The 26,358-nt window shown below is 54.9% G+C and overlaps 5 protein-coding genes across 9 annotated transcripts in view; 1 reads left to right on the forward strand and 4 right to left on the reverse strand.

Annotated features, from left to right (window-relative positions):
• The window catches only part of ACADVL (acyl-CoA dehydrogenase very long chain), a 5,252-nt gene extending 2,084 nt beyond the window's left edge, over positions 1-3,168 (forward strand). The window contains exons 9-20 of the mRNA XM_061143295.1: positions 81-206; positions 537-735; positions 991-1,095; positions 1,524-1,610; positions 1,693-1,755; positions 1,848-1,949; positions 2,024-2,121; positions 2,200-2,272; positions 2,370-2,442; positions 2,529-2,601; positions 2,704-2,779; positions 2,864-3,168. Of these exons, the coding sequence (XP_060999278.1) occupies positions 81-206; positions 537-735; positions 991-1,095; positions 1,524-1,610; positions 1,693-1,755; positions 1,848-1,949; positions 2,024-2,121; positions 2,200-2,272; positions 2,370-2,442; positions 2,529-2,601; positions 2,704-2,779; positions 2,864-3,004 (1,216 nt within the window). The 3' untranslated portion in view covers positions 3,005-3,168. The remainder of the gene's footprint in view (positions 1-80; positions 207-536; positions 736-990; positions 1,096-1,523; positions 1,611-1,692; positions 1,756-1,847; positions 1,950-2,023; positions 2,122-2,199; positions 2,273-2,369; positions 2,443-2,528; positions 2,602-2,703; positions 2,780-2,863) is intronic.
• A 74-nt stretch (positions 3,169-3,242) lies between these two features.
• On the reverse strand, positions 3,243-11,284 carry DVL2 (dishevelled segment polarity protein 2). 4 transcript variants are annotated; one of them, XM_061143293.1, is made up of 15 exons: positions 10,854-11,284; positions 8,479-8,548; positions 7,881-8,026; positions 7,653-7,750; positions 7,378-7,513; positions 7,200-7,293; positions 6,983-7,052; positions 6,754-6,893; positions 6,592-6,668; positions 5,916-5,983; positions 5,598-5,726; positions 5,350-5,481; positions 5,053-5,232; positions 4,416-4,634; positions 3,243-4,271 (listed from the first exon to the last, which is right to left on the reverse strand). In XM_061143293.1, exons 1-15 carry the CDS (start codon positions 11,045-11,047, stop codon positions 3,823-3,825), a joined length of 2,202 nt encoding a protein of 733 aa, XP_060999276.1. In that variant the 5' UTR covers positions 11,048-11,284; the 3' UTR covers positions 3,243-3,822. The 4 variants fall into 4 exon arrangements, with proteins under 4 accessions (XP_060999276.1, XP_060999274.1, XP_060999277.1 ...); XM_061143291.1 differs by having other exon boundaries at positions 7,641-7,750; XM_061143294.1 differs by having other exon boundaries at positions 7,200-7,290; positions 10,854-11,283.
• Positions 11,285-11,803: 519 nt separating this feature from the next.
• PHF23 (PHD finger protein 23) lies at positions 11,804-16,175 on the reverse strand. 2 transcript variants are annotated; one of them, XM_061143296.1, is made up of 5 exons: positions 15,934-16,175; positions 14,313-14,344; positions 14,065-14,157; positions 12,688-13,522; positions 11,804-12,588 (listed from the first exon to the last, which is right to left on the reverse strand). In XM_061143296.1, the coding sequence occupies exons 1-5, from the start codon at positions 15,965-15,967 to the stop codon at positions 12,374-12,376; spliced, it is 1,209 nt and encodes a 402-aa protein (XP_060999279.1). In that variant the 5' UTR covers positions 15,968-16,175; the 3' UTR covers positions 11,804-12,373. The 2 variants fall into 2 exon arrangements, with proteins under 2 accessions (XP_060999279.1, XP_060999280.1); XM_061143297.1 differs by lacking the exon at positions 15,934-16,175 and adding an exon at positions 14,916-15,001.
• An 863-nt stretch (positions 16,176-17,038) lies between these two features.
• Positions 17,039-19,064, reverse strand: GABARAP (GABA type A receptor-associated protein). The gene is made up of 4 exons (XM_061143301.1): positions 18,845-19,064; positions 18,232-18,310; positions 17,976-18,094; positions 17,039-17,533 (listed from the first exon to the last, which is right to left on the reverse strand). Exons 1-4 carry the CDS (start codon positions 18,932-18,934, stop codon positions 17,468-17,470), a joined length of 354 nt encoding a protein of 117 aa, XP_060999284.1. The 5' UTR covers positions 18,935-19,064; the 3' UTR covers positions 17,039-17,467.
• A 1,044-nt stretch (positions 19,065-20,108) lies between these two features.
• Positions 20,109-26,198, reverse strand: CTDNEP1 (CTD nuclear envelope phosphatase 1). The gene is made up of 8 exons (XM_061143299.1): positions 25,796-26,198; positions 22,923-22,989; positions 22,710-22,828; positions 22,426-22,497; positions 21,888-22,004; positions 21,554-21,665; positions 21,057-21,141; positions 20,109-20,759 (listed from the first exon to the last, which is right to left on the reverse strand). Exons 1-8 carry the CDS (start codon positions 25,895-25,897, stop codon positions 20,699-20,701), a joined length of 735 nt encoding a protein of 244 aa, XP_060999282.1. The 5' UTR covers positions 25,898-26,198; the 3' UTR covers positions 20,109-20,698.
• Positions 26,199-26,358: the final 160 nt, after the last annotated feature.

A 26,358-nucleotide genomic window follows, 5' to 3' on the forward strand; every position in this document is an offset into this window, starting at 1 on the left:
TCCCTCCTCTCCACCCTCTGCCCAATCCAGGCCCCACCACTCCATCCTCCGTGCCCTGACCGCCTCTCGCTTTTCCACAGTAATGGGGGCCTGGCAGACATCTTCACGGTCTTCGCCAAGACACCAGTTACAGACACAGCCACAGGCGCTGTGAAGGAGAAGATCACAGCTTTTGTGGTGGAGAGGAGCTTTGGCGGCGTCACCCAGTGAGTGGGCTGGGGTGGAAGAGGGGGAGCCAGGGAGCTGGTGGTACTGAGTTCCAGGGCAGATGGCCGCCACAGGTCACCCTGGGGATGTGTGCAAAAGCCAGAGCATCTGGGCAGCATGTTCCCTCTGGGCCTAGTATGAAGGAAACTGATCTCAAGTTTGGCTTCACCAACCATTGAGCCCAGAGCACAGCAGCAGGATAAAGCCAGGCCTCCTCAGCCCTCTGGGTATGGCGGGGAATGCTGCCTGCACCTCTTTGGGTCTGGTTCATAAGGAATGAGAGACTAATTTCCCCCCACCCCAATGGCAATTTCTCCATCCTGTCACAGTGGGCCCCCTGAGAAGAAGATGGGCATCAAAGCCTCAAACACAGCAGAGGTGTACTTTGACGGAGTACGGGTGCCAGCAGAGAACGTACTGGGGGAGGTAGGGGGCGGCTTCAAGGTCGCCATGCATATTCTCAACAACGGAAGGTTTGGCATGGCTGCAGCCCTGGCAGGCACCATGAAAGGCATCATTGCTAAGGCAGTAAGTACCCTGCCTGTCCCAGGCCAGCCTGAATCTAAGCCTAAGTCATACTGTCTCCCTTTCCATGTGTCCCTGTCCCTTGCAGGCCCTCCCTCCACAAGAGACCCCTCCCCACCATCAGATGGCTTAGGTCTCCATCCATCCTGGTCTGACTCTTGACTGTGGCCAAAGTCCATCCCTCCCAGCACAGCCCAGCCCCTCCCCCAGAAAGAGGAGACTAGAGAACCATAGTGGGACACATGTGCCCTCTTCCAGGTGGATCATGCTGCTAATCGTACCCAGTTTGGGGAGAAAATTCACAACTTTGGGATGATCCAGGAGAAGCTGGCCCGGATGGCTATGCTGCATTATGTGACTGAGGTGAGTGCCACCCCCTGTCCCCAGAGCCCTTCTTCCCAGATGGGTCAGACTACAACTCCCAGCAGCACCTGGGGCAGTGGGTCTCCAGCTTTACACCAATGCCCTAGGGGATGCGGGGAGGCATAGCCAGCTCAGCTTCTGCAAGATGGGGAGAGCCATGCTGTTCCACCGAGGTGCTTCCAGAGGTCCCTTAAGTGTAGTCTATCCCACCCCACCCTCACCTCCTCACCCCTTCCAAGAAGTCAAATGCCTGCAAGCCCCTGATGAACTGACCAGGGGACCAAATACTTGGATGTGCCTAACCCATGGCATCGGAAGGTGAAGGGAAGGGCCAAAGGCCAAGGCAGACCTGGTCTTGTAAGATCTGGGTGACCAGGTCAAGTCTGATGCAGCCTTTTTCCATTTCCCTTCCTATGTCCCAACCTCAGTCCATGGCGTACATGGTGAGTGCCAACATGGACCAAGGATCCACGGACTTCCAGATAGAGGCCGCCATCAGCAAAATCTTTGGCTCGGTGAGGTCCCAGGCCTGTGGGGAGGGAGAGCCACGTTTGGGAGCTTGGCTCCAAAAGCAATCTTGGGTGTTTCTGTTCTTAGGAGGCAGCCTGGAAGGTGACAGATGAGTGCATCCAAATCATGGGGGGCATGGGCTTCATGAAGGTACAGAGGCTTCTCTGCCGGGGTGGCTGCAGGGCCAAGAGGAGGCAGACGCATCCCAGCTGGGACATGTGATCTGTCTTCCCCTGCGGTAGGAGCCTGGGGTAGAGCGTGTGCTCCGAGATCTTCGCATCTTCCGGATCTTTGAGGGGACAAATGACATTCTCCGGCTGTTTGTGGCTCTGCAGGGCTGCATGGTAAGAGCGAGGAGAATAGGGGAGTTGGTGGGGAGGATAGTGAATCCTGACTATGGGGCCCTCCTCCCCCACAGGACAAAGGGAAGGAACTCTCTGGGCTTGGCAATGCTCTAAAGAATCCTTTTGGGAATGCTGGCCTCCTGCTAGGAGAGGCAGGCAAACAGCTGAGGCGGTAAGCTTAGAGACCAGGGCATGGTGGGGCGGGGCGGTGCATGGCAACTAACCAGTCACCCTCTGGCTTCCTCTTAAGGCGGGCAGGGCTGGGCAGTGGCCTGAGTCTCAGCGGCACCATCCACCAGGAACTGAGTCGGAGCGGTGAACTGGTACGTAGGCAGTCAAGGTGGAGGGGCAGCCTGTATCAGAAGCTGAGGGTCCAGGACCGGGCTTCATCTCACCCTGGGCACCATCCCATCTCCTCAGGCAGTGCAGGCTCTGGAGCAGTTTGCCACCGTGGTGGAGGCCAAGCTGATAAAGCACAAGAAGGATATCATCAGTGAGTGAGCACAACCTCGTTCCCACCCCCATTTTCCCTCTCCCTCTCGTTAACCCACCACCCCCCTCAACCCATCTACCTGGCAGATGAACAGTTTCTGCTGCAGCGTCTGGCGGACAGTGCCATTGACCTCTACGCCATGGTGGTGGTTCTGTCCAGGTGAGGAGGCAGTGGGGGAGGCCTGAGTTGCAGTGGCGGGTGGGGGGCGGTCCCTGGGCCAGGGTCACAGCCCAGATGTGTTTTTCTCCTGCTTCCCACTAGGGCCTCAAGATCCCTGACTGAAGGCCACCCCACAGCCCAGCATGAGAAAATGCTCTGTGACAGCTGGTGTATCGAGGTGAGATCCAGAGTTACTAAGTACAGGGGGCTGGAGGGGATTGAGGGACAGGTCTGAACCCCCTCCTTCCCCCTCCCTCCCCAGGCTGCAGCCCGGATCCGGGAGAACATGACTGCTCTGCAGTCTGACCCCCAGCAGCAGGAGCTCTTCCGTAACTTCAAAAGCATCTCCAAGGCCCTGGTGGAGCGGGGTGGCGTGGTCACCAGCAACCCCCTTGGTTTCTGAGTACTCTCAATTAGAGCCTGGCCCCAAATGTGCCTTTTCTCAAGCCAAAGCCCAGACCCCTTTCCTGCCCATCCTGGTTCTACCTTGAAGGGGGCCCCGGCCCATAACTGTGCCTGCTCTGAGGGAGCACTTACTGCCTCACAAAGAAAGTTTCTAACAAGCAACACTCTGCGACTGTATCTCTGTCCTTTCCCTTGCTGCCTGCCTCCCTCCCAAAGAAAGGAGCCAGAGGCGTGGGGAGTTTGCCCCTATTGCTTTATTTAGTGTTTTATACAAGTAACTAAAATAAATAGAGTAACAAAAGCAGCTACATGGCCCCCAATACCAACTACCCCAGCCTCCTTTGACAGCTGTCTAGGGGAACCAACCCCCTTCCACATCCCAGGGTACCACTGACCACCCTCCCACCCTGCTCAGCACGGAGCTGACTGGGTGAATGGGTAAGGAGGTCACATTTAGGGGTTAGAAGGAGGGGCCCAGGAAACAAGGATTCTTCATATAAAAGAAAAATTATCTACTAAAAAAATAGCCCCCAAAATGTAAGAAAATCTATTTTAACCCCCCCAAAAGGCTTATAAAAAACAATAAAGCTAAAAATAACCAAAGGTCCCTTGTTGAACCCCAAAGAAAGGGGGAGGAACCAGGCACTGCTGGAAAGTCACAGTGGCAACAATCAATCTCACAGCAGACAGCAGCCCACAGGACAGGCTGAGTCCAAGCACCAGAGGAGTGATGAACACATGATTGACAAGACATCCAATCACAGGACAGGCGCACCAAACACTGACAGCCGAGCCAATGTGGCCCCACCACGGGCTCTACATGACATCCACAAAGAACTCACTGGGGTTGCCCATGGCCATGTGGAAGCTTTGGCGGCTGGCGGTCAACTCTGGGGGCACAGAGCCCAGGTCTCGGACTGGAGGGGCCCCTGGAGGCTGCACTGCTGGAGGGACAGGGGGTGGGGGCGGCGGCATCATGACCACCATCATGGGGTTATAAGGGAGGGCCATACCAGGAGGTGGGCCATAGGGATGCAGCCCCGGGTGGGCTCGGAGATTGGGAGCACCCCCTGATGAGCCCCTGGATGGGGGAGGGCCCCCATCACCAGTCCCACCAGCTTCCCCACCCCGCCGAAGGCTGCCGCCCCGGCTGGAGGGCTCAGACTCACTGCCACTGCCGGACTTGGACTCAGGGGCCCGATCCTCAGGCCTCCCCGTGCGCCCCGCCCCCCCATCGCTTCGCGTCGACCCACTGCTCCGGCTCCCTGTGGCGAGAGAGAGGATAGGAGCAACTGAGCCACAGCCCAGGTCCTTCGGCCTCCCCACTCCCTGCTCCAGCCTCTGCTCCCTGGCTTTGCCTTGGCCCCCACATCCAGACCCAGCTATGTGGGGATCTGTCGGCAACTTACCCTCGCTGTGCTGGCTGCTGGCACTGCCTCCGCCGTAGGTGTAGGACGAGAGCTCGTGGTAAGGTGGCGGCTGAGGACTGTATGGGTGAGGGGCTGGGTACTGGTATGAGAAAGTGGGCAGCAGGGGCCAGGGGGTGGCCCCAGGCAGAGGAGCCAAAGTGTCCTGGTCCGAAGCACCACTGGAGCCATCATTGTCATTAAGAGACAGGTTGACTAGGTCTGGAAGGCAGAGAAGAGATCAAGGGTCACTGCACTGAGAAGCCAGGATGCCAAGATATCGAATGAGGAACCGGGAACAGTTTCCCCACAACCATCCGTGGCAGAGGTTAACAGGAGGGCCTCTGAAACGTCCCACCTGCCCCAGCCGTCAGGGCAGGAACGCGGCCAGGGCCACCCTTAGTCCCTCATCTCCCCTCCCCAGCAGACACAGCCCTGAACCTGCACACAGCTCATCCAGCACAACAGGGGTGGACGTCAACCCCCATGCCCGTCATCAGCCAGTGCAGGGACCAGTGAAGGACGCATGCTGCTCAGCGTCCACAGCAGCCCTGGCTGGTTTCCAGGCTAGGCCTGGGGCTGGAGACGCAGGACAAGGCCGCCAGGGCTGCTCTACCTGGGCTGGGACAGGGGCACTCACAGCTCTCACAGCCACCACTGAGGTCTCCGAAGACGTAATAGCACTGCTCAGAGAAGGTGATCTTGTTCACAGTGTGCCGGATAAGGCCCGCCTTGAGCAGCCCACTGGCATACTTCCGGGCCTCCCGCCGCTCAGGAAAGCCCTCCACGTGATGGTACAGCCAGTCCACCACGTCCGAGCCTGGATTGCCGAAGACAGAGAAAGACCTCAAGTTCTTTCTAGCTTCCAACTCCCGTTCCTAGTTTTGGTCTCCTCCTCTTCCTCCCCACACACCACCTGCCCAGAGCCCAGCCATACCCAGGAAGGCGTTAGGGATGGTAATCTTGAGCCACATGCGGTCCCGAACTTCCAGTCCCGATTCTGGAGCAGCCATGGCCTTGGTCACAGACGCCATGTCTGTGTGGATGGAGAGGCCCCGGCCCTCACAGCCTGATGGGAGGACAATCAGGGAGTCAGAGTTAGGACCAAGGCCCACAGACCAGTGGAGTCACATCATACCAGGTGGCCTTCCAGGGAGCGAGGATGAGATAGGCCGGGGGGCTCACCATCAGGAAGAGAGGACCCAGAGGTGATGGTACTCATGGACGAGGAGCCTGGATAAGCTGGGAAGGTGCCAGTCAGCGCAGCAGAGTGTGAGACCCAGGCAGCAGGGTCAATCGGCTGGATGGGCTCATCTGCAACAGCGAAGGCCACCAGGATGGTCACCTCTCAACCACAAAGAGCCACCCCCGTCCCTCCCCGATTCAGACTCCTGTTCCAGCTCCGCCGTGCCCTGCTATCGCTCCACTCCCTGTAGCGTGGAAGCCAAGAGTACCCACTCCTGCCACGTCCTCCTAGCTGTAGGACCCCTGAACATCACTCACTTCGGGGGAGAGTGAAGTAGGCCTGGGGAGAGGGATCCCAGCATTTGGCCACTGTCAGCACGATGGGGCTGTGGGGAAGAGAAGGTCAGTCAAGTGGAGGTAAGGGCAGAGGCCTGAGGAGAGGGGAGAGCCTGGAATGAGAATGGGTGAAGGACAGAAAGGGGGAAAGAGGAAAGACCACAGGCACAACTGGGCCTGACAAAGTGACAGTGAAAGGCTCCACAATAAGGGTGACTAACACAGGTCACTCTTAAAAACATACTGCTGAGTAATTTGAGAGAGAACACACTGCACGATCCCACTCAGAGAAAGTCCAAAAACAGGTAAAACTAAAGTGTGTTGTTCAAAGACATGTGCATGGCCAGTCAAATGAAAGCCAAGCAAACTATTGTGGTGATGACCAAAGAATCAAGAGACTGGTTACTTCTGGGAGAATGAGATGGGAGGGAGCAGGAAGGGACCCTTTGTGGGTCAGCAAACTTCTAGGTCATGACATAAGTGGTGGGGATATGGCCACCCGTTCACCCCAGACTCATTACACTATGCATTTTTATTTCATCAATTTTTTGACCAGCTCTATATTATGTTTCCCCACTCTGTATTATGACCAAAAAAAAAAAAACCGTGAAAAGGCAAAGAAAGAGGACTGAGGACTTGGACCAGCTCACAGGCTCACCCTGGCTTGTGCACGATGTCCCTCAGCACCCGCACCGCATCATCATTGCTCATGTTCTCAAAGTTCATGTCGTTCACCTGGCAGGAGGGACAGTGGGTCAAAAGTGAGAGAGAGGAGCTCAGAGCGCCAGCCAAGTCAGTGAGTGGCCCTGCTCCAGCTCACCTGCAAAAGCATGTCCCCGGGTTCGATGCGCCCATCGGCCGCCACAGCCCCACCCTTCATGATGGAGCCAATGTAGATGCCACCGTCTCCCCTCTCATTGCTCTGGCCCACAATAGAGATGCCTAGGAAGTTGTACTTTTCTGTGGAGGGAAACCAGGTGATGAGGGGAAGCGCCAGCTGCATGCCCCCCAGGGACCCTGGAGACCAGATCCTCCCGGCCCCTCCATACCCATGTTGAGCGTGACTGTGATGATATTGAGAGACATAGTGGAATCGGTGACGCTGCTGAAGGACGAGGCCTGTGGTGGGCAAAGAGGGAGGAGCGGGACGGGCTCTAACACCCCAGGACAAGCCCCGGGATTCCCAGGCCTTGGACCGTCTAGGCCAAGGCCCAAACCCCCAACTTCCCCAAGGGAGGTCCAGCTGACCCACAAGAAGTCCCTCACCCTCTCCAGGCGGGGTGGCCGCTGTTTCCTCCGCCGCCGGTGGCGCTTGAGGAGGCGGGAGGCACTGCTCTGCTCCGTGGAGCTGCTGAACCTGCTGGGAGGTCAGGCAGTGGTCGTGGGGCCAAAGGAAAGGACGGGAAGCAGGGCTAGTGCCCTGGGGAGGTCCGAGGAGCCTCACCTGCTCATGGTGTCATCCTCGTCCGAGTCCCCCAGGCTGGTGCTCTCCAGCTCACTGGTCATGAGGGTGGAGGAGCTCTCATACCCCGCCAGGTGGCGCTCCAGCCTGGAGGGGCCACTGGGTCTGTGGCCCCCCGCTGAGGACGAAGAGGCACCTCAGGAATCAGGCTCCTCACTGCATCTGGCCCAGATGCTTCTGTTCAGTGGGAGCCAACCCCTCCCCAGCTCCCGCTCTAGCCGGCCTCCGGGCCCGGTCCCCCTCACCGCCATGCTCACTGCTGTCTCGCCTGCGAGGCCGCTCCCGCCTCAGAGACACCACTGACTCTGTTTCTGTCTCGGGCTCCAGGTTTTCCCGGCTGCTGGACACATTAGGGCTAGATGGGCAGAGAGGGTTCCCGACCCACATCAGTGGGACAGGCCCCCAAACCCTTGGCTTCCCCTCCCATGGGGCTTGGATTCCCTCCTTATGTCCCTCCCCTGGATGCAAGAATCCCAAGGACTCACTGGAAAGATGGAGGCCTGGAGTCCCCAATGCCACTGGTCCTCTCTGGTGGCAGAGGGGGCAGAGGTGGGGGTGGAGGCGCCAGGTCTGTCCGAGGCTCATGGGCTGGGGGCGCCATCTCAGGTTGGGGGTTATCTGATGACACTAGCTAGGAGGGTACAAGTGATTTAAAAAAAAAAAACCAACACAGCTCAATGGGGAAGTGAAGGCCTATGAGGTGGGAGTATGAGAAAGAACTAGAAAAGGCAATGGGGCCTGAGAGAACCTGGAGAAAAGCACACAGAAAAAGAGCAGCGGCAAGTGTCAGAGGCTCCAGAAAGAGAAGGCTGAGAGGCTGCAACTGGCTGGCTCTCCAAACAGCTAAGGAGGACGAAAACTTCCCAACGGTCTAGTGGTTAGGACTTGGCAGCTTTCACTCTAAAGGCCAGGTTCAATCCCCAGCTGCGAGAGCCACATAGTGCACGGCCAAACACAAAGAAACAAACAGGTAAGGAAGCAAACGGTCAGAGACTCCAGCAGCTGAGACAGGTGGGCACAGGCTGAGGCTTGGAGGAGCTGGGTAGTGCCAGAGGGACTGGTCCTTAAAGCCAGGCCGCTTACCCAGGATACTACCCTTCCGTTGAAGCAGGGAAGGCGGGCATTGTCATCTGAAATCTCTTCCTTCACCACCCTGCAGAGAGATAAGATAAAGGTCAGTGAAACTGGAACAGCTTTCCCCACTCCCACCTGCATTTGAAGTTTCTCCCAATCTTCACCCAGCTCAGGGATGTTGATTTCCTCCCACCACTGCAAATCCTCTTCTCTGACATTGAGACACTTCACCCAAGAAATCACCAAACTGAATTCCCTTATTTCTCCTTCTCTCCCCAGTTCATCCTTGGGCTCAGTGTTGATTCAGAGCTTTCCAAGAGTCTGATTCAAACCTCTCAGCCCAATTTCAAAGGCCTTCCCCTAAGGCTGCCCTAGCTGCCTCAAATATCTAACCTTAGAAGCCTCACGAGCAGCCTGCCTCCAACTTCCACCCCATTCCACACACAATTGCCCCACAAAGGCTTTGTGGTCCTTGTCTATGTCTCTAATCTTATGCTTTCCTTAGTTTTCGCTAACTCACTTCCAGATGGATGTTCAAATGTACTGTCACATCTAGTAAAAACACCCATTAGATCAAAGAATGGTACTCAGTAAACTGAGCTCCTAAGGAGTGCTGAAGCCCAGATCCCCGTTCCTCTGAGCTTCACCTGGCACAAACTCTGCATTAAGCAATTTGCTCCTCCTGACAGACCCCAAAGCCCAGCCCTGAGGGCGATCTCACCCATGGGTTCCTTCAATGGACCGAACTTGCTCCTTCTTTTCAACCACCACATGAAATCATCAGTGCCAATTTTGTTCAACACCAAGTCCCTGACCACACAGAAAAGTACCTGATGCTGCCTAAGCACTAACAAATACCTGTTGGCTGGGTGGGGAAGATCCTCTGGAGAAGGAAATGGCAACCCACTCCTGTATTCTTGCCTGGAAAATCCCATGGATAGAGGAGCCTGGCAGGCTACAGTCCATGGGGTCGCAAAGAGTCGGACACGACTGAGTGACTTCACAACATTCACACACAAACTAATAAACATACTGACTACAAGACATTCTTCCCTGAACACTCTCACACACATTCACCCCCAAAATAGGACCTCCTGTCTAATTAACCCTTTAGCCTAATATGATTATAGGACCCTGGATATATGTCAACTCAATCCCATCTATTATTAATGTGACGACACAGCCCAGTCACTACCAATCTGTCTCAGTGTAACAGTTGTATTCTTCACAACATAATCCAATCTCAACTTAGTCCAGCCTGCCAAGGGATTTTATCCTGTATTGTTGTAGCCAAGTTGAAGAAGTAGACTCCATGCTAATAAAGACAATGACCATTCATCAAGACATACCAGGCACTTGTGCTAAGCATTTTACTCTGGTTAACTGTTTCACAGATGAAATCAATGAACAAAGTTAAATGCCCCAGGTTATATAGTGCTGACAAACAGAAGAACCTAGAATTTCAATACAAGATAACTCCCTAGACAGTATCACCATCCCAAGGTCCAAGTCTTTCTAGGTAAAGTCCAGTCTGTTCAGCTTTCCTAGAATCCAGGCTATCCCAGCCTAAGCCAGCCTCCCTTCAAGAGATGAGACTGAGGACAAAAAGTATAGTCCTAAAGGTATAAAACACAAAAAGGCCTACCCTGAATTATTTAAGGTTCCAGACTATCCCAAATTATCCAGGATAACCCAAAACTATTCCAGTATAGACTAGAATGTCCCCACACACAGCTGTCTATACCAATATAGACTAGAATATCCCAATACAGCTGTCTGTACTAACAGAGACATGGTCAGCCCTGTGTACCCCTATATTGACTATCCCAAAAAAAAACTAGGCCCCCAAAGAAACGATGATCAATCAACAGAACCCAGTGCAGACCATAATGGCAGCCCACTGCCTTAGTACAAACTAGAATATCCCCCAAACAATCCTGTCTGCCTTAGTATCAGAGAGAACATGCCAATTGGCCCAGTATAGCCCAGTTGACATCAGCAGGTTTCCCAATATCCCTCCACAACCTGTGTGGCACAGGACTGCTCACAATGTAGTTACCAGCGGGTACACTAACCTACCTCATCGCTGTCCAGAACACCCGAAAATAAAACCAGTGTGCCCCAGTCTACTACAGTACAGCCTAATCTCCTCTAATCTGGTTTAGCATTGCCCAGTTTGTCCTCCTACAGCTCTCCGTGCGCCTCAATCTATCCAGGCATAACGTTGTCGGTCCTGGGATAACCAATCTACACCAGCACAGTCAAATCCTCTCCACTAGTGCCCAGAAAATCCCAGCATGTCCCAAAGTAGCCCGGTGACCCTCATACCACCCACTCCACAAAAGCACAGCCCCCATCTATCCTGGTCTAGGCCTCGCGCTCACCCGAAATCCTGATCCATAGACTTGAAAAAGTACTTGGCGCCCGCGGGCCGCTGCAAGACGCTCTTGAAATCTCCGAGGGTGATGCGCTCGGCGGGGACGGGAATCTTCACCAGGTAGGGAGTCTCTTCTTCATCCAGGTGGTAAATCACCTTCGTCTCCCCAACACCACCGCCCCCCGCGCCGCTGCCCGCCATGGTCTCGCCCGCGCGCTCCCGGGCTCCACCGCCCACCCAAAGGGGCTGTTCGCCCCCGCCGCGCCTGCGCACTCCCGCGAACCGACGCACGAGCACCAGGACCGACAAAGCGCCAGAGAGTTGCGAAAGGGAGGAAGGCGGGGGTCAGCAGGGTGGCGGCGGCGAGAGGGGGGCGGGCCGTGGGGTGCTACCCAAAGCCGCGGGCTCCGCCGCCGCCGCCGCCACCGCCTTCGCGAGTGCCCTCCAGCGCCCCGCCCACCTCTCCCCACGTCACGTGATCAGAACCGACCCACCCCCTCTTCGAAACGCCCCCACCACGTGATCCTCTCGTGGTCACGTGACCTCTCGACTCCGCCTTGTGCCCCCGCCACATGATTACTGCTTTCAGCAACGGTCTCCCAACCTTCTGGGGCTCCGCCTCCATGTGTGTCCCCACCCGCGTCCTCCGACTACCCTGACCAGGCTGGGCTCTGCCCTCAGGGGGCAAGCAAGCAATGCCTGCCCGCTTTATCTGCTCTGGCAAGGAGCTCCAAGCAACTTCATGCGTTGTAGCGCGCGTGTGGGAGGTGCGGGTGGGAATTGGGGGGAGGGGTCCTTGACTGGGGACGAGGCGGGGCAAAACCAATTGAGGTCATAGGGTTGGTGGGAAAGGCGCAGTCAGGTCATTTTTGGTAGAGAGGTGGGTTTCAATCCCACCTCCAGCCCGCTTTTCCAAAGCCTCCCTCCCCAGCACAGTCAGTGAGGGCTATAAACACAGAAGAGCCCACTCTGCTTTATTTACAACACGCAGGCTGTCTGTACAAACAGCTGGCCAGTATTATTAAAAACAAAAGAGGTGAGGAATCGTCACCTTTCTGTTTTCCTTCCTCCCTCGGCCAAGCTCTGGTTGGCACTCCACCACTGAGCTGCCACGCTCAAAAGGGGAAGCCCAAAATTAAAAATACAACCGGTGTAGAATAAATGGGGAGTGAGATAGAAGAAAAGATGAGGGAGGGGAGTGCTATATTTACACTAGAGTTTTATAGACAACTGTCCCACTCCATCCCAGTTCCAACCCTGGCCCAGAAACTGAGCAGTGGCAGGGACAGTTCAAGTGTCTAGGGACCCAGAGAGCCTCCCACCCACAACTGCAATGGGTCCAAGTTCAAGTCCACAAGGTGGGAAGGAAAGGTAGGGCAGGAAAACCACTCATTTCCAAACCAGTCTCCCTCGGGAATTTCTGCCTCAAAGTGGGACAACATCCCAGCTTCAGGGGACATATCGACCCTGAAGCTCAGTTCCCAAGTCACGTTTCCATTTGAAGTTCCAGCCTGGAGATGGCATGTGTCAGGGCTCTCCAGATTTCGGAGGCCCCCCTAATCGCCGGGCCTCTGGCCGCAGTTCCTTGCATTTCTGGCAGTAAAAGAAGTCAGGGACATTGGTCTTCTTAATCTTAGCACAGGAGAGGTGGATCCACGTCCCACACAGGCTGCACTCAATCATGGGCCGGCCTGCAAAGGGCTTTCGGCAGTAACACGTGATCAGATCCCATGAATCATCACCTGGGAAAAAGAAGATATGTTTGGTGTTCTGAGTTCTTGGATCCACACTACCCCAAGACCATCAACCCAGGTGCCCCTGGGCAGCCCCAAACTTCTCACCTGATTCTACCATGATGTCCTCATCCATGACCCGCATCTCGCCTTCACTGGAGCTGGCATCTCCATCTTGGCTTGTTTCAGTGCTGCCCACCTCCTTGCTTTCACCGTCAGTGGGAGGGGCTCCTTCGGGGTGCACTGTGGCAGGGGGTCTAGGAGCCTCAGGTGTTGGTAGCACAGGGGCTGGGGCTTCCCCTCCTACCATTGCTGCCATTTCTTCCTCCTCCTCCTCCTCCTCTTCCTCCTCCTCCTCTTCAGAGTCTGTATCGCTGGGGGGTGCCCGGGGAGGCCCAGGAGGTGGGAGTCTATCCCCCCGTTCTGCCTTTTTCAACTTCCGCTTCTTGCTCTTCTTGATTCGAGACCTCTTTTCCCCATCCCCAGGGGCTGGGCGGGGCCTCCGAAGTACCCCAAAGCCTGTCCCCCCTCCTGGCCCCAACTTTCGGTTCTTTCGGTCCTTCTTTCGAGGAGGCTGGGAGAGGTCCCCCTGGGAGAGGGGCACTGGGGTGAGAGCAGCAGGGGGCCGGGAGGCATGTGTCAGGGACGTGGGGGACAGTGGAGATGCCATTTTGGGCCCATCTAGATCAAAGAGAGAGTCCTTGAGTTTCATCTTCTCCAGCAAAGTGGCACTGTCAGGGGCCTGCAGACGAGGGAAAGTGGACCTTGGGGGTCCTGGCTGGGTGGGACCTGCTTGAGCCGCCCTTCTCTTGGATGACTTTGCTTTCTTAACAAAGGTCTGGATGGTTCTGAGATCTGAGGGGGCTGAGTCCCAGCCATCGCTATCTGCGGCACTCTCACCTCGCAATGGAGAGCTGGAGCCGGAGGCTGGCCAGTCACTTTCCTTAAAGGACAGAAAAAACCAGGGTCAGAGGGGGCCCAGCCTTAGCCCCTCTACATACCAAACTTAACAGATGAAAATATCCCTCCAAAACCACCAAACCTCACTGTATTCAGAAAACTTATCACCATCCCAATTCCCCTCAGCATCTCCTCTTGAACACTTCCATGTTACCTCTGCCCTCAAATTCTCACCATCTCCCCAACACCTATTGCCTTCACAACAATGCATCCCCTAGACCAGAGCAGTATTTCTTCAGCTGTTTCTGTACAGCTTCATTTGTTACTATCTCCAGCTTCCTAACACTTATCCCAGAGGACCTTCCATTAAGAACACCCCAAAACCATTCACTGCACTCAAGTCACATATCTATTAATCCCACTCCCACCCCAGATACTAGTTCTCCCACCAGAATTTCCATTTCCTTAAGTCTTTCACATGTAATTTCGAGGCTTTGTCTTTAAAGTAACAAAGTTTCATAAGCTCAAGAGCTCCTCTACAGCCCTAGGACACCACCCTCCAGTCAGTTCTCCTTCTGTCCCTACCTCCTTGCTAGGGGGGATGTAACCTGCATAGGCCAAAACAAAACTGCAAAATTTGTTGAAATCCTCAATTGTTCTCCGACGTTTCTCTGGTGGCTGAAAGGAAGGAAATATCTATCACACAGAGTTTAAGAGGGGCATCTCCAAAGGCATAGTCCCCCGAATGAGGAATCAGGAAAAGGTTGGGGGGGCGGGGGCGTGCGGCGGCGGCTGCAGTAATATTGGGCTGCAAAGGAATGGGAAACCCTCACCTGAGTCTCTGGTTTAAGGGTCGGAGGTGGATCTGTAAAAGCAATAAAAGCTGAGTCAAGGCACTAGGAAAGAGTCAGTGTGAAACCCCACCTCTCAACCTTCGCGGTCCCAAGTGAACCCCCTCCACTCCCAGGTCCTTCAGCCAGGCGAGCAGGCCCCCAGCGGTGCTAGGCCCGCCCCTGCTCCCCCTTCCGCCCCGCGAGGGGCGGAGCCTGGGCGCGGCGCCCTCTCAGGCCTCGCTATAGCGCTCCCCTCCCCCCCCCCCCACCGGAGGCCTGGCGCCCCGCCCCCCCCACTCACGGTTTCTCTAGACTCCGAGCTCCTCGGTTCTCTCCGCGCCCCACCCCGCCATACCGCTCCCTGGACCGAGCCCGGGCTGCCGCCTGCCCCTGTCCTTCACACGCGCTCAGTGCCCCGAGTTCCCACCCCGCCGCGCTCTACCGCCCCGGGCCCTCCGCGCCCTCACACGCCGCCCGCCGGCCCCCAGGGTCCAGGATGACCACGCCGAACCGCTCCCCGCCCTCCGGCCCCTTCTACTCGAGCACGAGGCCCGGCGCGCCCCTCACCCCACCCCCCCAACCCCCAAACACACACGGGCTCACACATCCAACGCCACTTCGCGGCCGGGACAGACCAGAGAGCTCTCACCCGGACGCGGCCCCACCTGCCCCCCCATGCCGCGCTCCCCACAATTTCAGCGTCCCTCCGCCCCCATCCGGGGCTTTGGCCCCTCCCCGTCTCAAGCTCCTCGGGCTCCCCGCCGGGCCCCCGGGCCCAGTTCCGAGCTCTCTTCGGCCGCCGCCCCCCCTCCGCCCCCGGACTCGCCACCAAGTCACCAGACTACGGACCCCTAAACTCTAGCCCCCCACCCCAGCTACTCTGCCTGCCCAGCAACCCCAGCTGCCGCCGCCGTTGCCCCCCTCACCCTCCGCAACTCCCAGGCTCTAACCCTCGCCGACCAAACCCCCCCTCCGGCGCAACTCGCCGGCCTTAAACCCCCACCCCGCCCCACCGCCCCCAAAACTACCCTGCTCTCGTCGCTCCCCGGCTCCCTCTCCCCACAGCTACCCACAGGCATAAGTCCCTCTACCGCAAACAATGCCCAGGCCCCCTCTTCTCCCCACAACTATCTGCCCACCCCTCCAACAATCACCGGGCTACCTCCGGCGGCAACTACCGGGAGCTCCGGCACCACCGCCACAAACTCCCCCACCTCGGCGAACTACCGAGCACCTCACTCAATCCTCTCCTACATCCTCTCTCCTCAACAACTCTCCGGCTCCCAGATTCCCCTAACCTCTCAGTTCTAGGGCCCCAACCTGCCGGAGGCCCTTTCGGCCCCTAACCCTCGAAGCTCTGGTTTCCAGCTCCCACTCCCCCATCCCACCCCACCCCCTCTACACACACATAGCGTCTAATTTCCAACTACCCCCAGCCCAGTCTCGCACTCCTCTTTCCTCCAAGGTCTCTCAACTCGTCACTCTCCCACCTTCAGGGGCAGGCCCCCGACCCCCTCCCCGCGCTCCCCTGCTGGGCTCCGGGGCTCGACCTCCAAGTTTGCCAATAGATTCCTCGCCCGCCCCCCGCCGGCTCAGCGCCCTGTGCCGGTCGAGAGCTCACCTTCGGGACTGGGCTCCGCCATGGCTTCCAGCATCGCCCCCTACCCTCCTCCCGGTTCGGCGCCCCCCTCCCCTGAGCCGGGGATCCCGGTGCCGCCTCCGGTGCTCGGTGTTCCTACTGCCTCGCTCCACAGAGGTGTCTGTTTCGGCTCGGTTGTGACTCGAGTCCGCTAGCCGCTGCCGCCACCTCCCTCTACCACAGCCTCCCGCACTCCCGGACCGGGCCCCCTCCCCCCGCGCCGCCGGCCGCCTGCTCCCTCCTCCTCTCCACCCTCCCTCCTCTTCTCTCCCCCTCCCTTCGCGGGCGCTAACGCGCAATGCATCAAGGGGATTGTAGTCAGTCCGCTGTGAGCGAGAAGGGGCCTGGATAAGCACCCGGAACTTCAATTCCCAGCAAACCACGGATTGGCGCAGGCGCACTAAACTACTCTCCTCCCCCGGGGAGTGGCGGGGAGATTGGGAGCAGAGGGGAGAGCGGAAGAGTGCGCGCAGGCTCCTGGGAAATGTAGGCTAGGCGGAGCTAAGAAAGAACGGGAAGAAGGGATTAGAACTCTCGGCCACCATACTGCTTCAATTCTGCAGCTTTATACCCCCGCGGGGACCACCCCACTTCCGGCCAGACAGAGGTAGGCTGCTGGGAGATGAAGTTCTCCTGGTGATAATGGCTCCTTCCTCCCAGTCGTCTCCCTCCCTTGGATTCCACTCCAGTGGATCCCTCACGCCGGCACAGAGTCTGGCAGAGCGACATACATCTGAGGACGGAGTCCTTTCACTAGCTCCCATACTCGAAAATCTCTTCCTTAATCCAAAAAGTTACAATACACTTGAAAGCAGGTGCTTTCAAACTTTATCCACAGGAACCCACTGTAAAAAACTTTAATAACCTCAGGACCCAACCCATATACAATTATATAAAACTGAACTTTCATGAAATGATATTCAGTATTCCATCCATCACAACAAAAGCACACTCTTTATATACACAAGGAGAAGCTCAACATAAGCAGAACAAACCAAAATATACTATTCCCTCTAACCTACTCTTTCCCCACGACTTGAAGAGGAGAACAAAAGGGGGAGGGGAACAACACAAAGAAAAAATCCAGTTCAGCTTGGTGGTTTCCTCTTTATTGATGTGCCTCCTACCTTCCCCCACAATTTCAGTCCCTTCCATCTACCCCCCAAAAAGAAGGTAGTGAAAAGAAAGGATTGTTGGGGCTCTGAGCCCCTTGGGCAGTTAGAAAGGGAACAGAAACCAAAACAATCACCAGATGTGACAGAGATTGACAACCAAGAAGTCTAAAGCAGAATGGGAAAAGTGGTAAAGAAAGGGGAAGACAGAAAGGAGAGGTATTAGAGGCCATCTCCCCCATTAACCCTTGTGTTAAGAGGGTCTGTAGAAGAGTCTCAAACATTAGGAAGTGCAGGTCCTGAAGAAGGGAGGTGGTGTTTTAACCTCAAGGAGGAGTAGGTCAAGGAAGGGGGGCCACCTCTCTCTTTGTAGAATGGGACCCCCCATCTTAGGGGCAGCAGCTTCACAGACCGTAGACACTTTCATCACTGTAGGCAATGTATAGAAAGAAGTCTTCTTCATGGTGTTCCTGGGGTGAAGGTAGAAAATAACAGCGTTCAGGCATCTGAGCTTTAGTTATTTGAACCACCCACCATTGGGACATATTCTTCCACAATCACTCTTTTTGAAGACCCCAAACACCAGTGCTTTGACTCTCCCTCTCATTTGCTCCAGATCGTAAGTGCTGGGCAGTATTATCCTATCCACAGTCTTGGACAATAAGATCTCAAACTGTTCTCTACTGCCGTGGAACACGGAGTGGCTAGACGGGAATCTGGACCACAGCAGTTACTCTGGCTCACTGCCCTGTCCAAATCCCTAACCCAGGACGATGCAGAAATCTTAAGGGTGAATATAAAACTGAGAGCTAAGTAAGCCAGCTGGTCCAAGAACTGCTGACTTCAAACTTTCTGCCTCTCAAGCGCTTCCAACTCCTCCCCAAAGCCTCTTCTACTTCCCAGGCACCATACCTGGTACAGCTGACCCATCGTGGCACTGGTGGGTGGAATGACGTTGTTGACGAAGAAAAACAAGGCATCCTCTGCTCGGAGATGAATTCGCTTCCGGATTAAGAAGTAAAACTGACCAACTGCCAAAGATACAAGGCCTGATAAAGTCAGAGATCACAAATACCCTCAAAAGAACACTGCTATGTGGAGTCTCCTCCATCAGAGACTGCACTCCCACCCCCAGAAAACAAATCTGGGTATTGGGTCAGGTTCCCACCTGTAAGATCAGAAGGCACCAGGTATTTCTTTTTGTCCAGGTCTCCTATCCGAGCTTTGGGAGCCTTTTCTACTATCACCTGTTAAAGAGAAGATAAAAATTAGCAGACATTAGGTACACAGACGCACAATTCCACCTGTCAAGAACTCAACATTCCTAGCACCAACACGTACCCCAGACTCATTTTTCTTTGTCTCTTAACACGCGGCGCAGCCCTGAATAGGAATTCTGACCCCATTGACTAATTCACCTAAACATCCAGGATCCCTGAATACGGCGTTATAAAAAACAATTATGTTAATCAGAGGATGACTTATTGGGGCCAACAAGAGCTTCAATTTCAAAAACCCTATGTTAAGCTCGGACTGTCAAACGCCCCACAGCCTCCCACACGAACCCCAAGGTCTCTCTCTCGAATCTACATCTCCTCACTTTCAGCTCTATTGGTACCCCATTCCTTTCACCTCCGATCCCAGAAACAGCGGTTTGGGGCTCGTTCCCAACGCCGCCACAACCGGCAACCTGATGCCTGCACTGTGGGTCCCAGACTCAATCCCAGGCTGTGGCGTCAGCGCCAGCGCCCCGCGCCCTCGGCCCTGGCTACTGTCCTCACCGGGACCCGGTCCGGGTATTTCTTTCGGATCTTCTCGCCCTCAGAGCGGCGCTTCTCGAACGGATGCTCCTCTTTATACACGAACTTCATCCTCCCGGGAACCGGGTTGGACCGGGCTGGGCTGAGGGAACCCGGGGGGGGCCGGGACAGGGGGCGGCGGCGACGGCAGCGACGCGCGGGCGGATTCAGCGGAGCGATCCCCGGACTTGCGCCACTTCCCTATTCACCAACCCCGCCCCCGGCCAACAGGGGCCTCCCAGGCTGCTATGATACGCCACTGGCGTAACTGCCCTAACGCCAGTAGCGTAGCGCCACCTACTGACCTCCTCTCTCACGCCGTCAGCGTAATCGCTCTGGAATCAATTTGTAAATTACGCAGGCGGCGTAGGAAAGATGGTTGCCTTTTGCTATCGTCGGAAATAACTGAAAATCCATTTCCCGACTTTCCCCCCAGGGACGTAATGATGAAAAGGACTAAAAGATGGTAATCGTAATTTTGAGACTTGGCTCTCCAAAAGCTCTTTTCGGAAGTAATGCAGACGAAAAGCAGATAATTACAAGGATAGCTATTCACGAAACCTGTTGGTACGCTGAAGGCGGCCGTTGACACCAAAACAAAGTAGTACCTAAGTGGAGGAAGTGGTCTCCGGAAATAGAGGAGGGCAGAAACGAAACCTGTTTGGAGAGACGCACTGGACGCTTAAGTTCCAGTAATGAGTGGACCAATAGGGACTGGAGAGGAGGTCTGAAAGGTAAGGACTACGTCAGCGCGGAAGAACACTGCAGCTGTGTGCACGATTAAATCATGTGATCTCAAAGGGCGGAGCATCACGTGGCGGGCGCGAGGAAGTAGAGCCGGCTTGGGCTTGGGGAGGAGGGCCCCGGGGGAGGTGGGGACGTGGGGACGTGGGGACGTGGGGCAGGGCCAGCCCGCCGCTCGAAGGAAGCGTCTGCTTAGCTAGTACATGCCAGTCTTCCAGATGAAGCCCGGCCTTTCTTGTCGTCGAGGTTTCTACTCTTTTAATACTTCGACCTACGGCACTGAAGCTCAGGTTCTCTCAGGACACACAGCTGTCCCTTCACTCCCCGCCAGGGTGCCCATCCTGTCACTAAGACCCTTCCTGCCAAGGAGAACCAACACTCCCCTTTCCCCTACCCTTAGGGTCTACAGCAGGCTTTTCTCTCTCTGCCTAGTGGACAGGGTGGATGTGAACAAAAACCCCGCCCTCATTCCCCCAAACCCCAGAGAAGGACCTAGGGCAGCTTTGGTTTCAAAGTTATAATGCATGGTTTAAAAGAGAAGAAAGGAAAAAAAAGAGAAAGCTGGTTACAGATCTGAGGGAATCTAGGAGGAAGGGCAAATAGAGGGAAAGTAAGGGAGGGGACAAGTTTGGGGAAAGTCCAGTGGCCCAAAATCCCAGTTTCCCACCCACAGCCCAGCCCTTGGAGTGAAGAATTAGATCAGTTTTGTACAAGAGTTTTTAAAAAATCAAATCACAACAAAGCTGGCTTGGCTTCTCTTTTGAGCCTCCCGGATTACCGAATGTCTCTCTCACTCTGGCCAGTCGTGTCTCTCCACCAGACACTGTTGCGGCTCTCCTAGGTCTCCGCTTATGTCCAAGTCTGGGGTTTCCAGGAGTGCGAACACGAAGTTAAGAGTGAGGCTGCTTCAGAATCTGGCCCTTGTGTCCATCCAGACTCCGTAGGGAGTGCAAGGCTCCCAGGGCAGAGAGGGGTGGGAGGGGCAGACCCTGCCCAGGCAGTCCTCACCGTTGGACAGGGCATCAGACGGCATCCCGAGGGCTCACCCTCCCCTTCCCCCCCACCCCAATTCAGGTGGAGGGGGAGCAGCTGTCACCAGAGCCTATGTTGGTGAAGGTTTCGGCTCAGCACAGAACGAACATCAGCGGTGAACCTGGGACGACAATAACTTGCATTGGTAGAGTCCTCATAGGGACAGCCTCCTTACACTAGTGTAAAGCAGCCTCACTGAAAACATGGGACAGAAAGGACCACCATTTTCTCTTGAGACTGAGGTTCAGTTTGCCCAAAACCCAATGGCTAAAGGTGAGGAGTTTTCTTAAGACCTAGGTTCAAAAATTATATTCTTAGGGAAAAGAGATAAGGAAGTAAAACGGGACAAACTTTTATTCCTTCTTGGGATCCCCTACCGCTCTTCTCCTCAGAAATCTAAGTGTCTAGCTTCCCTTACCTGAGGGCATCCAGCATTGGAAGCAGGTTGAGAAGGGCGGTATCACTGGGATCACTGAACCAGGATTTGATGGGGATGGCATTGTCTAGGGTGGGTGAAAAGGCACATGAGAATAAAGGGTTCAAGAGAGAAAGGGTGTTTTCCCTTTTATTTGGGGGTGGTTAACTTTAAAATACATAACCTCCCTCGCAAACCCAATGACCTAAGTAAAACCTTCTGTATTTATCTTCCAAAACAAAATTAAATTTTAATCACCATATCTCATACTAAGGTAAGGCTTCTAGTCAGACTTCCGCCTTGTGTCTTACCTAAAGCAAATTTGATATGAAAAATCTGATTTATGAAACAGAAATGGGGGGCAGGGAACACTCTTATATGAAAGAGAAACAGCTTGCATTCTGACCTACTGTAAACCAGGGAATCCCAGCCCCATGCATTCAAAATACCTCCTTAGAACCACTTTCTTGTCCTGCCAGACTCACTGCCTTCTCCCTTACCTGGATGGCTCCTGTAAGCCCCTGGGGAGTTATCCAGAATCACAATGCTGGAGAGGTCACTGTGGACCACAGAGAGGTCCTTGATGTAGCTGCCCAATTCCAAAGTGCAGTGCTGGAAGGCAGGGTGGGCTGGGCATCAAAAGGAGACTCGCCCTCTGTGATTGCTCCCCCAATCCCAACAATGCCCACAAGCAGCCAGTTCCCACAAAAGGGGATTATGTAGTACCCCCACACACAGCCTTAGAAGGTCCCATTCCTGGGCAGTTGCCTCAAACTGAAGTCCCTCCCCGATGGCCTGCCGCCCCAGCCTCATTCTTAGATTCTAGTCCCCTACCTGTCTGTAGTATCTCCTCTTGAGAATGCTTCTGCTATTATCCAGTTTATCTGCCACAGCAGAGCCATAAATCTCCATGCTTGCTGTGAACACCACCAACTCGTACCACTGGCTCACCTGAAATAGATTGGAGAAGAGGAAGCTGTCAGAAGAGGTGATTGTTCATTTGGACATATATTTCCCTTTTACTAAGACTCCAGTGTAGACCTTCAGGCTTTTCAGCAACATTGAATGTCTCTGAGGACACAAAATTTTGAAACTGTCCTCAGACTCCCAAGTTTTAGGCATCATACCCCCTTAAGATTCAGAGATGCAAGAACAAAAGAGCAGGAAGGCCACGAAAAAATAGAATTGCATCAGCACAATAAATGAACCCTAACCATGGAAAGCCATTCTCTGACCATCCAACAACCTCCCCTCTCCAAAACTGCTCCTGCCCATTTCTCCTGATCCCTTAATTCCTCCAAATCCTCTACATTCTCAGAGCCCTAAAACCATTCCTTCATCCCAGAACTGCCTTCAGCTTCTGCAAACTCACCACTTCCAAGAAGAAATCCACATGGGGCCTCTTATGTACAAAAAACCGGACAGGATGTTTGTCTATTACCACCTGCGGAGGAACCATACCAGAGCTGGGAGAAATCCTAAGCACCTCCACCCAGGCCTCAAGGACACCCCCTACCCTCCCACTGCTTGCTCCCCTTTTTCAGGCTGCCCCCAGGGCCCAAGGACAGGGCCAGGGACGAGATACTCTGGGATTGGGAAAGAATCTGAGCAGAATTACAGACACAAGTTATTCCATCACTTCCCACTCCCACACACCTTGAGAATGAAGTCAGGAGGCGTTCCAGGCCGGACTGTGGGCCTTAGGACCCCATCATGATGGGAGTGAATAAGTGTCTCATCCAGATCCAGCACCAGGATCTTCCTCTTCACCTGGCCTGAACCACAAGGGGAAGGGGTAACACCAACCTACCTCCAGCCAAGACCTTGAACCCGACCTCACCTAGGGTTCCTCCCAGCCAGCATACTCACTTAGCCGATTCCGGGACACAGGAGATAAGGGAAGGATGTCATATCGAACAGTTTGGTACTGAATTACCTAGGAATAGCAAGAGAGAGGGTTAAACCCTGGACAAGGAAATCTTCCCCACAAACAACAGGAAGCACATGTTGAACATTTACTAAAACTTGAAGTGAAGTGAAAGTCACTCAGTTGTATCCAATTCTTTGCGACCCCATGGGTATAGTCCACGAAATTCTCTAGGCCAGAATACTGGAGTGGATAACCTTTCCTTTCTCCAGGGCATCTTCCCAACTCAGGGATCAAACCCAGGTCTCCTGTGTTGCAGGCGGATTCTTTACCAGCTGAGCCACAAGGGAAGCCCCTATAAATTGGGCATGGTATAATTTAGGATTATTTATGTAATCCTCAAAACAACCCTAATAATAATTATAACAACAATATCACCCATGTTTTAAGGATGAAGAAACCAAGGCTGAGAGAAGTTAAATAACCTAAGACCACACAGCTAGGAATTAGTGGTCTGCCCCTCCAGTAAGAATGAAGACCATCAAAGCATGGATGTTGTCTTGATCATGGCTGTATTCCTAGAACACTATTGCAAGGGTGGTCACTCCACACTAGAATCAATGAAATGGTGGAGCCATGATTGTACCCCTGCAGTCTGACCCAAGAACCTGTCCTGTTATCCACGATATTATCCTGCTATATGGAAACGCATGGCCCTGCCCACCTCCACCTCAAGAATCCTTTGTGACAACTCCCATCACCTCCTGTTGGGAGCTGAGCACCTCAGAATCCTTAGCGGACAGAGGGTAGGTGTCAGGAGGGGAGGTCCTTGGGTCACTAAGGGGAACAGAGAATGAGGGAATCCAGGGGTTGTCAGGTCAGCTAAGTTCCTCTGGCTGGGGGCCACCAGGCCTATTTTAACCAGCCACCTGTCCATTTCTGTCTCTACTAGCCAAGTCACAAGCTGCAGAGAGCCTCAGCCTTCTGAACAGCCTCCTTATCCTGGTACCCAGGGCAAGGCAGAGAACACCGGAAAGCCCCACTCACTAGGCAGACTGATAGAGCACCAAGAAGGCCAGAGTGAAGGGCTGTGAGTGCGAGGTGAGGAAGGGACAAGGATGTCACCAGCCTGGCCTTACAGCTTCTCCGCCTCTCTAGAGACTCCTGTTTCCAACACTCAGGTCTCTCGCATGCAGAGCTTGGTGATTCCCTCCTCTGCCCTTTTCTTCTAGGCACAGTCCATCCCTAGGCTCCAAGCCTCACCAGAACCAGGCTCCCCACTTGCAAACCAAAGGGCCCTCTCCCCCTAATCCCAAGGCATCTGCCCTTCTTTTCTCGCAGGGCTGCAGATGAGGGCCGCGACAGCTCGGGTGTCCTGTTCTGCTATCTCGGGTTGCACATGCTGAGCATGTAGGGAATGCTCTAAGCATCTGCCAGAAAGGGGGCGGGGTGGGGGGGGGCGGGTAGAAACCAGACTGGAAGGAAGGAAGGGAAGACAAAAGACTGGGAGGTCAGGGAACCTGTCTCTAGATGGGCTGGTTGGTGCACATCTCTGCACCCAGAAAACCATTTTCTCCCCTAAAAGAAGGGGAAGCAAGGGGGATGCTCTCTGCAAGGCCAGGAAGAGAGGACAGCACCTAACATGGAAGGAAAACCCCAGGAGCTAGCCACATACGCATCTCAGCATCTCTGACCTCAGATTCTTCTTAGTTCCTAACCCTTGTCTTGGGGAAACAGTCCTGCCTACAACCATGACCACCCAGAAACAATCCTCACCCTAAATCAAAAAGTGAAAGTAGACTGATAAAGGAGACACTGAAGCCAAGGCCAGGCCCATTCCACCACTACCACTCAGGGTTGTCTGGAAATTATTTGACCTAGGCAGCCCCTACCACATTTTATTTCTTCCAGTTTTATTGAGTTATGCCAGAGCACAGACTGGAGATTCTCGACACCCCAACTCCCTGAGTCCTCCCCAGCCTCCTTCAGTGGATTCTCCCCCATGGGGGTGAGAACACAGAGCACATTTATTAAATTATGTTAGCCTAAGGAACTTTGACCTTGGAGAAAAGCTATGGGGGAGGGAACCCAGAGATACACTCCCCACAGTATCCCTCACAACACTGGGGTCTCCTGGAAAAACAAGCATGCCCTCAGATTGAAGTCTTTACAATTGACAAGCACCGTCTTCTGATGAGGACACTCAAACTTTAATGTGCTCCCTTCTGCAAATAAAGATGACCATCATAAACGCATTTTTATGCGTTTTTCAATCCCAGAGTCATGATAAGCCTAAATATTCACACTCACACTATGAACCGGGTTTTGAGGACCTTTTGGTTAGAGTTTCCTTAATCTGAACCGCAGGGGCTTCTCCTGCACACCCAGGGCTTTTCCTAAGTTCCCACTCTTGTTTGTCACATACGCTCTCCCACCCACCCCCACCCTTGGCACAGGAGCCGGTATATTCCTTGTCTTAAGACCAAACACACACGGAGACTCCAAATAATAGGAGGGTCTTTGACTAGCCCACACCGATGGATCTGCTGCCATCAAACAGGTGTTCCCCGCCTCTCGGTTTCTTTAGCAACAACTCCAGCTTTCTTAAAGAGCGCCCCACCCACCACCCTGGCCCCCAAGAATTGCCAAACCCTTTTACCATCTAGCCCCCCTCCACCATCTCGGTTCTACCGCAAGGGTCTTCCTTTTTCCCATCCCACCTCATGCCCAGCTACGGGTGTTCTAATTCTCTAGCGGTAGAAGCTGCCGCCAGGACTCGGTTGCTAGGCCCAAACAGAGGCCCGACACTTTCCGAAAACCCTTGAGCACCGCTGACAGAGGTCCCCACCACCACCAGCGCCCACCCAAGGCTCACCGTGCGGATCTGCCTCCGCAAAAGGTAAATGAAGAAGCTCCAGAGCTTGGCGGCGAAGGCCACGAACGTACGCAGCCCCAGCAGACACTGCGTCCGCATCATCCCGATGACCCCGGCACCGCCGGCCCCGGGGCCCCCGCGGCCCAGCTCCGCCAGCCCCCCGGGGGCAGCCCCCCGCCACCGGGAGGGGGAACGGGGGCCCCGAGTGGCAGAAGAGGCTGCAGAGAGGGGCACGGAGCGGGCGGCTCACAAAGCCACCCACGACGAGGGAAAAGCCCAGCGGAACGGGGAGCTGGGGGACAGGCGTGGGCAGCCCGCGGGGGCCCACATGGGCGGGGAGTGGCACCGACGGCTTCGCCGAGGTTGCGGGCCGAGATAGGTCGGGCTACAGTGGGGTCCTCCGAGACCAGGAGGGAAGGGGATGGAGAGTTGGGGGAGGGGGCTATGGGGGAGGGGGCTAGGGAGAAGGGAGGGAGGGAGAAGGAAGGGGGAGGGGAAGGGGGGAAGCGGAGGGTGGCCCGCTGCGCAGGCGCGCTAGGGGGCTGCCCGCGGGAAAGGGGCGG

Source organism: Dama dama, chromosome 5 (assembly GCF_033118175.1).
Source record: "Dama dama isolate Ldn47 chromosome 5, ASM3311817v1, whole genome shotgun sequence".
NCBI lineage: Eukaryota > Metazoa > Chordata > Mammalia > Artiodactyla > Cervidae > Dama > Dama dama.

Excerpts from the sequence above, each read along its gene's own strand:
- DVL2 (XM_061143291.1), bottom strand. The coding sequence starts at position 11,047 with ATGGCGGGCAGCGGCGCGGGGGGCGGTGGTGTTGGGGAGACGAAGGTG. Across the intron at positions 6,669-6,753 it reads CCGGGGACATGCTTTTGCAG|GTGAACGACATGAACTTTGA; the intron begins GTGAGCTGGAGC and ends CCCTCCTGCCAG. Across the intron at positions 5,233-5,349 it reads CATCCCTAACGCCTTCCTGG|GCTCGGACGTGGTGGACTGG; the intron begins GTATGGCTGGGC and ends TCGGCAATCCAG.
- PHF23 (XM_061143296.1), bottom strand. The coding sequence starts at position 15,967 with ATGCTGGAAGCCATGGCGGAGCCCAGTCCCGAAG. Across the intron at positions 13,523-14,064 it reads ACATCCCCCCTAGCAAGGAG|GAAAGTGACTGGCCAGCCTC; the intron begins GTAGGGACAGAA and ends CTGTCCTTTAAG. Across the intron at positions 12,589-12,687 it reads GGACATCATGGTAGAATCAG|GTGATGATTCATGGGATCTG; the intron begins GTGAGAAGTTTG and ends TCTTTTTCCCAG.
- GABARAP (XM_061143301.1), bottom strand. The coding sequence starts at position 18,934 with ATGAAGTTCGTGTATAAAGAGGAGCATCCGTTCGAGAAGCGCCGCTCT. Across the intron at positions 18,095-18,231 it reads GGTGCCTTCTGATCTTACAG|TTGGTCAGTTTTACTTCTTA; the intron begins GTGGGAACCTGA and ends TATCTTTGGCAG. Across the intron at positions 17,534-17,975 it reads CGATGGGTCAGCTGTACCAG|GAACACCATGAAGAAGACTT; the intron begins GTATGGTGCCTG and ends CCTTCACCCCAG.
- CTDNEP1 (XM_061143299.1), bottom strand. The coding sequence starts at position 25,897 with ATGATGCGGACGCAGTGTCTGCTGGGGCTGCGTACGTTCGTGGCCTTC. Across the intron at positions 22,829-22,922 it reads TGTGTCCCGGAATCGGCTAA|GCCAGGTGAAGAGGAAGATC; the intron begins GTGAGTATGCTG and ends CTTGTGGTTCAG. Across the intron at positions 21,142-21,553 it reads GGCTTACAGGAGCCATCCAG|ACAATGCCATCCCCATCAAA; the intron begins GTAAGGGAGAAG and ends CACCCACCCTAG.